At 37.6% G+C, this 12,939-nt stretch overlaps 2 protein-coding genes and 2 non-coding genes across 4 annotated transcripts; 1 reads left to right on the top strand and 3 right to left on the bottom strand.

The window, feature by feature from the left end:
* The first annotated feature begins 3,836 nt into the window (after positions 1-3,836).
* On the top strand, positions 3,837-9,395 carry LOC132060179 (probable pectate lyase 4). The gene is made up of 5 exons (XM_059453082.1): positions 3,837-4,085; positions 5,569-5,920; positions 6,004-6,214; positions 6,295-6,363; positions 8,610-9,395. Exons 1-5 carry the CDS (start codon positions 3,956-3,958, stop codon positions 8,847-8,849), a joined length of 1,002 nt encoding a protein of 333 aa, XP_059309065.1. The 5' UTR covers positions 3,837-3,955; the 3' UTR covers positions 8,850-9,395.
* A 607-nt stretch (positions 9,396-10,002) lies between these two features.
* LOC132060178 (large ribosomal subunit protein uL29-like) lies at positions 10,003-12,922 on the bottom strand. Its single transcript, XM_059453081.1, has 4 exons — positions 12,862-12,922; positions 12,653-12,788; positions 10,566-10,722; positions 10,003-10,342 (listed from the first exon to the last, which is right to left on the bottom strand). The coding sequence occupies exons 1-4, from the start codon at positions 12,863-12,865 to the stop codon at positions 10,268-10,270; spliced, it is 372 nt and encodes a 123-aa protein (XP_059309064.1). The 5' UTR covers positions 12,866-12,922; the 3' UTR covers positions 10,003-10,267.
* Positions 10,961-11,037, bottom strand: LOC132061730 (small nucleolar RNA snoR109). Its single transcript, XR_009416148.1, has one exon. It is a non-coding gene; the product is annotated as a small nucleolar RNA snoR109 (small nucleolar RNA).
* On the bottom strand, positions 11,488-11,583 carry LOC132061729 (small nucleolar RNA snoR109). The gene has a single exon (XR_009416147.1). It is a non-coding gene; the product is annotated as a small nucleolar RNA snoR109 (small nucleolar RNA).
* Positions 12,923-12,939: the final 17 nt, after the last annotated feature.

The raw sequence follows: 12,939 nt of genomic DNA, 5'->3' as shown, positions 1-12,939 counted from the left end.
TTTATAATATTTGCTGATTACAATGTTGTGGGATGAGAAAAAAGCTAACCTAAAAAGGGGAGAGAGGGGGGGGGGGGGAGGGGTGTTTCCCTCTGTTTATAGGAACTCCTAATGGGCCCTTAGTACACTATCAAAAAACCTTTCTGAATAAACCCTAAAAACGATAAGGTTGATCCGTACGGTTGTCAGTGCAAATGGCGGAACGATGTTATGACGCGTGGCAGCCTCTCAACTGATTATTCAGACCAACGGACACGCACATTCAAGATCAGATTATCCGGACTAACAGACACGCTTATTTTGGCTCGAATCTGCTGTGTCTGGTACAACACCCCCGGTGTGAAGCAAGATCGAACGTATTTGTGCCCATTTGAACCTGTCTTTTGCTCCGATCTTATCGGTCACAAATTAATCCGATTTTTACCATATACAAAACTATTAGGTGTTTCTGTTACACTCATGGACTATAACTTCCTTTAATTTAGATTAAAACTCGATTTAATATGTAACAAAATGTTTGGGATAACTTCTTTGAGAGGCGTGTGGGAGAGAGAAAAGTCGTAAAATTGAGTCCGCCTGACACAATGTGTTCAAGGTAGTTTATGGTTTGTGGGGGTGGGGGGGGGGGGGTCAGTGGGGGTTCTGTGAATCCAATAGTTAAGATACGGAACTTGCAGGGGGATTCTATTCTTTTCACTCAATACTGCCACTTGAAACTCGTTGGAGAAGCTTTTGGAGCGTGATGTTCCTGTAGCATGACATATTCCTCGAGAAAGTAATTTAACATGAGTTCATAATAGTTTAGGAAGTTCTGTAAACACTCAATAATTTAAATATAAAACTCACAAAACAATGAAAATTTAGCCACTTCTAATGTTATTTAAAATATAACCATAATTAATACAAATATAAACATTTTTTACACTCATGGCCTTAGTCACATTGGATTTCAGTATACTTACCCCTTTTTTTTCCATCCGGTGTTTGGTACCCGCATTAGAGCCCGACTGTATTTGAATTCGCGTCGTGTACGGCCCCATTGGGGGAGTGGGAATGTCACGACCCAAACTGATGGGTCATGACTAGTGCCCGAGTTGGACACTCGTATAGAACCTGTTAGAGATAATCAGACTGATACTAATGACAATGTGGAAATCTGTAAAAGCATGTTGTAGACTCAAAATGCCATATATCATAATGGACCTGTCTCCTGAGGAGTCACGGTTAACCAAACATAACAACCAAACATAACAAGATACGCAAGCGGACAAGGCTGCCACTATACATGAGAATGTCCAAAATGAAATACACACAATATGGCGACTAAACCATATATACAACCCGCACGTCTCGGACCTCTAAGAGTATAACAAAGTCTATGTCAGAAGGATCTGTACCAAAATAGCTCAAGCTTCGAAAAAATGGAGCTCTCCAAACAGCTGGGCAGAAGTCCTAAGCCAGGGGATCACCAAGCTGAGCGTTTGTACCTGCGGGCATGAAACGCAGCCCCCGAAGAAAGGGGGTCAGTACGAATAGTGTACCGAGTATGTAAGGCCTGAAATCAACGTGTACATAAAATCCTGGAAGACATTTGAGACATGACAATGAACGGGCAAGCAAAGTGAATCAATACGGTTATAGCAAGGAAATACATGCATCTATAGAAATGCCACAACACAATCAACATCGTCACCTCTAAAACATCACTACACAGGCCACAGCGTCACCCCCTGTCAACTGTGCCATATATATACGCATCATAACAAAGGCCACAGCGTCACCCCCTGTCAACTGTGCCATATATATACACATCACAACAAAGGCCACAACATCACCCTTTGTGTTGTGCCACAACGTCACCCACCGTCGCTTTGTGCCATATATATACACGTACGAAACAAGGCCACGGCGTCACCCCCATCCCGTGTCATATATATACACATCACAACAAAGGCCACAACGTCACCCCATCCCAAGCGTGCCATATATATACACGTCACAACAAAGGCCACGACATCACCCCTGTTGCTTTGTGTCTTTTATATGTACATGAAGAATGAAAATAAATGCAATGCATAAGCAAAATGAAATAATAGAACTCGGTAATGCCATAAAATAGCATATACATATATTATACTCATAGCATGCATGGAAGTTCAAATAAAAGCTACTACCTTAGCGGAGTGACGTAAGGTCAGTAACCTCCGATTCACATTATGGAACAACTATTATCGCTATATCTCACCTCGAAGGAACAATTCATGAGGTGAGATCAACCACAATGAAATAAATTGAGAAAATCATGAAACAGCTCAACATTTTCATATCATCGTTGAAATCATAACTTGGGACCTTTGGACATAAAATCATCATTTTCACTGTAATCATCATAGAATCATTCTCATCTTTAACATCATGAGAAGCTTAAGAATTATGAACTTCTAGCTTTTAAAATCAATGAAGTTATGAAAACATTTATGGAATCATACCATAGGAATCATGCCTTTGAAAGAAAGGGACGAGCCTTAACATACCTGTTTGACTTCCTACTAGTTATGCTTATCCATTTGAGATCGTAAATCTACCTTCGAGAGCATTTACACTAACGTTAGACTCATCATCGCACACTTGTTCTAAGTTTTCAAATTAAACTATTTTATATCACGAAATCAGCGGCATCTCCCCCTATTATATGCACTGGCCGAAATCCTAATTCAATGAACCAACAACAACAATAACAATACCAACATCAACTATAATATTCTCAACACTCAAAATACTTCATAAACACCCCATATGGTGTTTGTCCCACATTTCCATCAACAGAATCATTTTATAACTAATTAACGACTCTCTGTCTCCGTAAAGGAATCAAAATTAACATTAATAGTAGAAGATTCATACCTTTCTTCCGTTAATATCGTTGTATCTTCACTTCTCTATCTTAAGTTTAGGCCACAGCATGCCGCTATATGATTCCGCAACCACAACTATATGCTACCCGGACCGGAATTCGGGAATTATACCTGGTTTTGGATTAAAAGTGGGTATGGGAAGTTTGGAGAATTTTCCAGCATTTGGGGTGTTTTTGGCTGAAAAATGGGGGGTGACCCCCGATTTATAGCGGTCCAGGTTTTGCCTGGACCGACTTAAAATTTACTCAGTGCATTCGCGCAGCCACATGGCGCGTTCGGGCTGAGTTGCAGGGTCTTGCCCTGCGCGTTCGCAATAGTACGACTACCACCTAGCGAATCTCAACGTGCCAAGCTGCGAGGTGTAACAGGGAAGCGCTCCCTATCAAGTGTACTTAAAGCTTGTTTGGTATAGTAGTTTTGAGGGCAAAAGCACTTTTTTATTTATTTAGAAAAAGCACTTTTTTTTGGATATTTGAGGTGTTTCGCCAATTGGTAAAACTGCTTTTAAGTAGAAACAAAAGCAGAAAACTATTTCTTTCAAGACAAAAATAACTCTACCATTAATACATATTTACCAAGTATATCCTTTATTAATACAATTATTTTTAAATAATAATTCTTTGTTTTATTTTACGTAGTTATCTGAGATTGAATCGTGTGAACGTAATTTTCTTTGATAGAAAGAATACACTTTTTCCTTGAAGGTGCAATTTTTCAGCACTTTTCGAGGTAAACCTAAATTTAGCCTAATGTGTAAATTTAGAATAACCGATAATTATAGTAAAAAAAAAATAAAAAAAAAAGTTCATTGCCCATTTTTGAAGGTCTCCAATTAATCTAATGTGTAAATTTAGAATAACCGATATATTTATAGAAACCAAACAGCAAACTCTTAACAGTGCCACACGTACATATAAATCTCTAAATATCTTTGATGTGACCAATCCAAAATTTATTCTCAATTGATTATTCCGGTTCAATTTCACCAGCCAGCTAAAATTTACCGTTTTAACGCTCAGTAAAAACTAAATTACTGCTTAATGATGTCTGTTTTACCATATTCTGATGTGGATTCGAGTTTAAAAGCTTTAGCCGGTCGAGCCGAAGGATTTGGCCGGTTTGCTATTGGCGGTCTAAACGGTCCGGTTTACTCTGTCACAACATTGGCCGGTTTGTTCCACTTTACTGACTGTGAATTATATATTGTATTGTGTTTTGGGTTTTAGATTGCGATCATTATTATTAAATTTTTTTTAATGTGAAAAAATTGTGAAGAAAAAATATTTTTAAAATGTTTAGTTGATTTGATTAGTGGTGTATGCAGGATATTGCACAAGCATTTTCTTTTTATTATCATAATTTGGCTTTATTGCTATATTGATGTTGTTTGCACTTATTAAATATACACACTTGTTTCTCAGAAAATTACTACTCACACACACACACACATATATATATATATTTTTTTTTAATAAGCGTGGTATCAAAATTTAGGCTTTGCGTCTGTGACCATTGATTAACAGGGTACCTACTTCCCACTAAGCATGGTATAGGGTAAATCATCCATCATGGATTAGATGAGAGATAGAAAAAAATCACCTAATGTTTTTGTCTCAACTCATAATGGAACCTCTTATTTACACACGTATATAAGAGCTCTTTTTGGGATACAGCCTCTGAGTTCTGTTATTTAATGTGCTTGAAATCGGAACTGCTTATATGAATCAGAAGATATGACTAGCTTCCTAAAGGATCACATATATATATATATAACTCTGCTTCTCATTTGTATTTTATAGTTATAGTAAAGGTGGTGTGACAAGGGGGCTGCTCAGATGGTCAGCACCCCCACCTACAACCCCAGGGCCGTGGGTTCGAGTCACCAAAGGAGCAATAGCTCCAACAAAGGGAGATCAAACGGGAATACAAGGGGAGGGGAATCAAAAAAAAAAAAAAAAAAAAAAAAAAAAGGTGGTGTAGTGTATTCAGATTTAACGAGGTCTGCTCTTTTTTATATGGGTTGTCTAAACAAGTTAATAATGTGTTCAGAAAGAGTTAATGTTCAAGAAATTTTAAAAGAAGGTTGATTAAAATTGCTCATTTTAGATAATTTTCGACATGAATTAGGATCCCCCTCAGATTAACTTGGCTAGAATGTAGAAAATGTCATGTGAATAATTACTAATTCTTTCTCACCAGTTAAAGTTAATGGTGAGAACAGATTGGTTTGCGTAATTTTACCCTCAGGATTCCTCTCGAACTGAAGTAGTTGGGTAGTCCAGTGAGAAACTAAAAACCAAAGGCCTTATACAGTATCCGCTTTGGTTGTAATGGGGGTGGTTCATTTCAGTATGTCTTTCCAAACAAAGAAGTACCTATATTATTTCACGTGCTAACTAATGATATGCTGCTTTTCTATTCCCTTCTTGTTGCTCCGAAGAAATAAAAGGTGACTTCAATTTAGAGAAAGTAGAATCTAAATGTATTGGTGCTTATTGTGCATAAACATGACCTGCTGTTAAGAACTTAATTTGGGCATCCAAAAGATTGAGGCATGCCAGTTTGTAAATGCATGCATTATTGATCTAGGTTTAGTACACAAATTCGGAAAGTTTTCCAGCGTGTTAAACACCATACACTTTCTTGTTTGTAGATGATGGTCCAGGATCACTTCGTGATGGATGTCGTAAGAAACAACCGCTATGGATTGTTTTTGAAGTTTCAGGCACCATTCATCTCGCGTCTTACCTACGTGTGTCATCTCATAAAACTATCGATGGTCGTGGCCAAAGGATAAAACTCACTGGCAAAGGCTTACAACTGAAGGATTGTGAGCACATAATCGTATGCAATTTGGAGTTTGAAGGTGGCAGAGGTCATGACGTTGATGGTATTCAAATAAAACCAAATTCTAGGCACATCTGGATAGACCGCTGTTCTCTTCGTGATTATGATGATGGGCTAATCGATATAACCAGACAAAGCACAGATATCACTATTTCTAGGTACTGGATAGTTGCTTCTCAGATTTTGTACATTGAGATACTTTCCGTTGCAGATTAATGATCTTAATGATCACTTCCTGCAGGTGTTATTTTGCTCAGCATGATAAGACAATGCTTATTGGAGCAGACCCGACTCATGTTGGGGATAGATGTATCAGAGTAACCATCCACCACTGTTTCTTTGATGGGACACGACAGAGGCAACCTCGTGTTAGATTTGGAAAAGTTCATCTGTACAACAATTACACTAGAAATTGGGGTATATATGCTATTTGTGCCAGCGTAGAATCACAGGTAAATTTCTTTCTTCCTGGGTGCAGTTTGATGCATTTTAATACTTTACCAAGTATATTGTTTGTTACTGTTGATTCCAGATATATTCCCAATGCAACATATATGAAGCTACACAGAAGAAAAAAGCTTTTGAATACTACACAGAGAAGGTAATGCAACACCTTTTAATTTGTACAGCATCATTATCTTTGGTTTTCCAAGATGAAGGTTTTATCTTTTACAAATGGTTTTCTTATAGCGATACATTGAAAGTGGATTTTATTTATTATTTTTCTTTTCTAATAGTTTTTTTTTAGTTGTTTGATAAGTTTAATCTGCCTGTGAGTACTTGAGGAAAGTACACTCTATTTGTTAGAAGTTGTAGCTTGCTCAAGATTTGATCCTTTAACTTAGTGTTTAGGTCCAAATTGAATAACACAAGCACAATCAATTTTCCAGTTCTAGTTCTCCGAGGAGTTAATCTACTTCTGGGACAACCTTGATTTAAGGAGATAAATTGACATATATTAGTTTTGCTTCAGTGAATACTTGGATCAAACCCAATTTTGCATCAATTTTGCCAAAGATATGCTGGTCTCTAGGCATTGCTTTTATTTTATATATGACCTACTCGTCTATTTTATTCTAAACTTACACCATGTAAGTCTCACAAATAATTATTTTGAATCACGGTTAGTACATTTATCAGGATAAGATTAAATGAAATCCTGAAGTGCTGGATGTCAAAGATGGATCAAACATAAGTTAGATAGACTAGATCAAAATCGCTTGTACTAGATTTTTTTGAAAAAAACTTGTAATAGATTTAGAAGTTGGATTTATCCCCAAAGGTATGGTGAGTGGTTGAGGAATAGGAACAATTTGGAGATTCCGGGTTCAACTTCCAGCTACAACTCTCAGTATGAGCCTGTCTCCTCCACCCTTAGTGGGTAGGATTACGATGACACTTGTGGTTGTAGCAGGCTGCTCGGGGAATTAATTGAGTAGTGCGTGGTTGTAGCAGGCTGCTCGGGGAATTAATTGAGTAGTGTGAGCCGACCAGAACACCACCATCAACAACAACAACAACATGCCCGGTGAAATCCCACAAAGTGGGGTCTAGGGGGGAGCAAGGTCAGCCCGATGCACTAAGTTCCCACTATGCGCGGGGTCCGGAGAAGAGCCGGACCACAAGTGTCTATTGTCTGTGACCTTGCCCCGCATTTATGCAAGAGAAGGTACGTTTCATTCTCAACCCATGACCTCCCGGTCACATGGCGGCAACTTTTACCGATTCATGTAGAGCCCTTCACACGTAGGAACACCACTATTATTAAAAAGAAAATTTTAAAAATTGAATTTGACCAAGTGTGATCCTATTGTGAAAATTACTACCTTAAAAAAACAACCTTATTGTGAAAATTTCCAAGCAGAGTCCTTCACTAGAAATATCATATTATTACTTAGTGTATATGCTTCTCCTGTTTGGTATGGAAGTGTCATTGATATCCCAGATCTTTTCACTGAACCAGAAGCTGAAAACTTGTTTGAACTCCGCTTATCTTTATTATTACTAAGTACCTTCATTCCTACTATTACGTGGTGCCTTCAGGATCATGGGGCTAGAAAGCAGCTGATGACCCCAGTTGTGGGTAAAAGCTGTTGACTGCCATTATGCCATGCCATTCTAATTGTTAGGCTCAAGGGCAAAAGCACATGGAAATTATCCATAAAATAACCATATATTTGAGCTATAGTAATTTTACATCAATTCTCGTTGGGGAGAGGTAATTAGGCGGGGACATAGCTTTGGATTACCGAGGAGCATGACCTTTATAGGAGGTTGTTAGGCTCGATTAGGATAGAAGGCTAGTAGGTAAGCACAGTGCGTAGTTTTCCTCTACTTTTTATTGCCCTTTATTCCATGTGTTCTGGTCTTGTCTTTCCATGTCGTTTTTTATCATGACTTCTCTTGCTCTTGTTAATTTTCGTATTGCTTTGATTTGCTTGTCGGTATATTTGAGCTTCTAGGCTATACTAATTTTACATCAATTCTCAGGTATGTTGTTGTTGTTGTCGTCGTCTTGTTGTATCTCCAGCTTGAAGCAACTTTGGTCCTGCCTATAGTCTACATTTGAGTTCTCTTTAAATATAAATGCTATTGCAAGGTATTACTCAATGTCTATTTTGATATTTCAATTCAGAACTTGAAGAGTCTGGGAGAAGTGAAAATTGGTATTTGCACCTGAAGATTCGAAAATAATACCATAGGTTTTTTCACATGTCCATCAAGAAAAATGTTGATGTTTCTTATTATTAATCATTACTACTTCTATGCCGATGATATTGCTATTTTGAAGGGGTTATTGTATATGTTCTCGTTTTCAGCTTTTTGTAATCGTCTTTGGTTATTTAGGCAGCAGATAAGGAGGAAGCAAGGACTGGTTTAATCAGATCTGAAGGGGACATGTTTCTAAATGGAGCTCAGGGAAGTTTGTTAACAGGTGTTGGTGGAGAGTGTGTTTTTCATCCAAGTGAATTTTACCCCGTCTGGACACTGGAACCTGCCTCAGACTCCCTCAAAGCTGTTCTCCAAATTTGCACAGGTTGGCAATCTATTCCCCGGCCACAGGAAGAGTGTGTTGGTCAAATGTAACCTGCATGCTAGTTTCTTCCAGAGGTTGGATGTAGCGCTTTAGATAGGGTTCATCCGAACCTAGTAACTTCGGCTCAAACCTTGTATAAGTGTTAAACAGTTCACTAAATAATTACAAATGATATATCTCGATCCCAGTAAAGCAAATGGGTTGTGGTACGATTCTGAGCCCGAGCTCGTAATGCTCAAATGTTGGATCTGCCTCTGGTTTCATCTATGAACTGCACTGAGGCTGGGGTAGATAGAGGAAGAGAAGATTTGTTGAATGCTCTTGGGAATTTATTGAGGTAGTAAATTATGTTTCAGAAGGATCTGTCTTAAATCTAGCCTCTCTCTCTATATGTAGTGTAATATATGTGCTTTCCTCGGTTCTCATCTTTTCAAACTTCAGTGAAACTTATTGTCCTATATTTCGTATATAAGAATATCAAAGTATGGTTAATACAAATTGAACATCATTGTATCAATTTGCAGGTGCTTTATATGATTTTGGCCAAACCGCCAAAGGCTTTGATTTTTATCAAACTATTTAATGTGACTTCTTGATGTCAGTTCGTATATACAACATTCTATCCTCTGTCTTGTAAAACTACTGCCCTTAAAACTACTATACGTATTACTCGGTTCTATTTAATGTGACTTGTTGATGTCAGTTCGTATACAACATTCAATGCTCTGTCTTGTAAAACTTCTGCCCTTAAAACTACTATAAGTATTACCCGGTTAATGTAACTATTTAAGTTCACAACGCAACTCTGTTAAGCTCATTAACATTCCTAAAGAGTTCAACATGATTTACCTTATTCTTGTTGGTCTTAATTTCGTTAGAAATCATGTACAAAGAGATTTTGGCTGAAATCACCCTCTCTATTTGGCCAAAATCATGAGTTCTAAGAATTAGAGAGTTTTGCCCCCTTTAATAGTTTTAGTGTTCTGGAAAACCAAAAAGGTAGTGAAAGTAGAAATTTTGAGTAAATACTGAAAACTTATGAATTTTCACTTGAAATACACCTTCAACCCACAACACCACAAATCCTAATATTTCCCTTTGGGCCAATTCCCACAATGATTGTAGCTGAAAAACTGGCAAACAACACTATCTGGGAGCAGTAACTAACTTTTTCACAAGACACCCAACTGCAACAGTTTCAAGTGACAGAAATAGAATGATATTCAGACACCGTGGGCATAACAGGAAGAATTCTTTAACATGGCATGACATCACTAACACAAACACGCATTCAACATAAAATAGTCAAACTCCCAATACTCGAATCAAATGAAGCGCCATACTGGTCATGTATCAAATGTCAAGAGCACTAGGTGAAACAAAGCAAAACAAAATTTGTATTGCTGACACGTTCAACAAATAATTTTTCTGATCCAAAAACAAAATCTCAGCTTTAGTAGATCTTATCCTACACTTTGATAGCATATTTTCTCAAGGGGAAGTACATCTCCTTCTTCTTCTCTCTCTCTGTCTTCAAGGATGCCTGCAGTGAAAAAAAAAAAAATAAGTCATCAAATTGTTAGTTAGCATATATTTCTAGTTGGCGTTCAAACATAATGCACTATGTTGGAAAACTAAAAACCCTTAGCATTACACAATTCATCAGATGAAATATGAAAGAGAACCCATAAACAGCACATGCACTGTAAGAGCATGCAAGCTAGCTTCTCCAAAATGAGGAAACAGTGGAACGCTAGAAAAAATACCTGGTGCTTAGTCAAACGTCTGCGGATTGCCCTGGTTTTCTTGGGGCGAAGGTCAAGAGGCAAGTACTTCTTGTTCTTGTAAGCTTCCCTAAGAGCTGACTTTTGCTTCTGTGAGATCACTGTCAAAACCTGTGCAATTGACAACCTCACCACCTTACTGCATCCACAAAATCCCACAACATAAGCTCAAGGTAAAGCATAATATATGGTAACACCAAAACAATCACTACTCTACTCAATAGGATACTTAACATCATCTTATTGTAATTCTGACTTGCTGTACTCCACCTTCCCACCCCCAAAAAAATACCATACAAAATAATTCTTACGTGCCAGAAGGATAATCACCAATAGCAAGCCTGATTAAAAACAAGACAACCTTCATTGGGTATGCAAAATGTAAGAAGTATGTCAGCAGATTTACAACAACCGGCCAGTAAACTCCTCAAATGCATTCATATAGCTACAGCCACCATGGCAGTCAAGATGAGGGACAAGCAACTTAACCCTCCTCCTCTTGGTACATGTAGCTTCTATAACCAAGACAACCTTTCATCAAGAGATCAGTTACTGTTTGTTGTTATGGCTTCAATTTTGAATTAGGAAGATATTAAAACCTTCATGAGGACTTGAGAACCACAATCAGGACTACTGCAGGGATGGAAATGGTGTGGTGGATCTGTGAAACTTTATATTGCAAGGTTTATATAGGAACTGCAACATAGCAAACAATCACTACTGTACTCAATCGGATACTTGTAATCATCTTATAGTATTCTCACTTTAGACTTCTCTTCTTTTCTGATTTGCACCCTCACACCCCAACCCCGAAAAAAAGAACACCCAATACAAAGTAACTCTTATGCGTCTCAAGGATAATCACCAATAGCAAGCCTGATTAGAAACAAGACATGCTTATGCAAAATGTTAGAAGTTCGGTAAGCAGATATGTCAACAGATTTATAACAACCGGCCAGTAAACTTCTCAATTATGTTCATATTCGTATAGCTACAGCCTCAATGGCAGTCAAGATGACGGGGAAAAATGCTTAACCTCCTCTTGGTACAATGTAGCTTCTATAAACAAGACAGCCTTCCTTCAAAGAAAACCATCAAGAGGTTATGTTAAACATTTAGATCAGTTACTTCTTGCTGTTACGGCTTCAATTTTGCATTAGAGGATATTAACCTTCTATGAAAAGATTCAATAACCACAAACAGGGCTACTTCAGGAATGGAAATGGGGTGGGCATATCTTTGAAACTTCTATTGGGATGTTCTTACAGGAATGGTGACATAGTAAACAGGTAATACTTCTACTCAATTGGATACTTGTCATCATCTTATTGTAATTCTCACTTTAGATACTCATCTCCTGATTTGCACCCCCACACCCCCCTCAAAAGAACACCTCATACAGAGCAACTCTGAGGTGTCTCAAGGAGAATCACCAATAGCAAGCCCGATAATAAACAAGACAGCCTTCAGTGGGTATGCAAAATGTAAGAAGTTCAGTAAGCAGATATGTCGACTTGTTTACATATAACATTTTCAAGTCAGCTTGTTTATATATGTAGCTTCTATAAACAAAGACAGCCTTCCCTCAAAGTTTATTGAAACTTCTTAGTTCTTAGTAAGGATCTTTTACTTCCTATATCCCCATTCATTACATCTAAACATTCTCAAGTCAGCTTGTTTATATATATATAAATGCACAAGGAGCAAAGTTAAACTACATGCTTTATATGCTTAGGCAACACACCTCACTAGATATATTCACATCTTAAACTAAAATCACACTGACAAAAAATACAATCAATTACTCCCTCTGTCCCAATTTATCTGATACACCTTCCTCTTTAGTCCGTCCAAAAAAAAAATACATTTTCTTATTGGTAACAATTTAACTTTAAACGTTAACTTTTACGCATAAGGAAATAACTTATAACCACACAAATATCTTTGGCTTATTTTAGAACACAAGATTCAAAAGTGTTTCTTTATTTATTGAACTCTATGCCGAGTCAAACTATATCACATAAATTGGGACGATGGGAGTAGAACAACAGAGGGAAAAAGTTGCATACATTTTGGAGAGCTTGTTAGGAGCACCACCAGTGACCTTAGCAACACGAAGAAGGGAAAGTTCGGCTTTCAGATCCTTCAACTGAGCTAAAAGCTCTGTTTTAGTCTTGTTTCTCAGCTCATGTACTTTTATTCTTGCTGCATTTTAAACCAAAATCACATTAATCTCAAGCAGTAAAAAATCACAAAATACTATTTTGAAGCTACGTACCCATGGCTGCTCCTTGAGAGTGCTGAAGGGGATTAGGGTTTTGGGGTAGACTTTAAAACCATGAATTTAAGTAGTTTA

Source organism: Lycium ferocissimum, chromosome 6, assembly GCF_029784015.1.
Source record: "Lycium ferocissimum isolate CSIRO_LF1 chromosome 6, AGI_CSIRO_Lferr_CH_V1, whole genome shotgun sequence".
In the NCBI taxonomy this organism is placed as follows: Eukaryota; Viridiplantae; Streptophyta; class Magnoliopsida; order Solanales; family Solanaceae; genus Lycium; species Lycium ferocissimum.
Note: the sequence above shows the minus strand (reverse complement) of the source record. Positions and strands in the feature narration are given on the sequence as shown.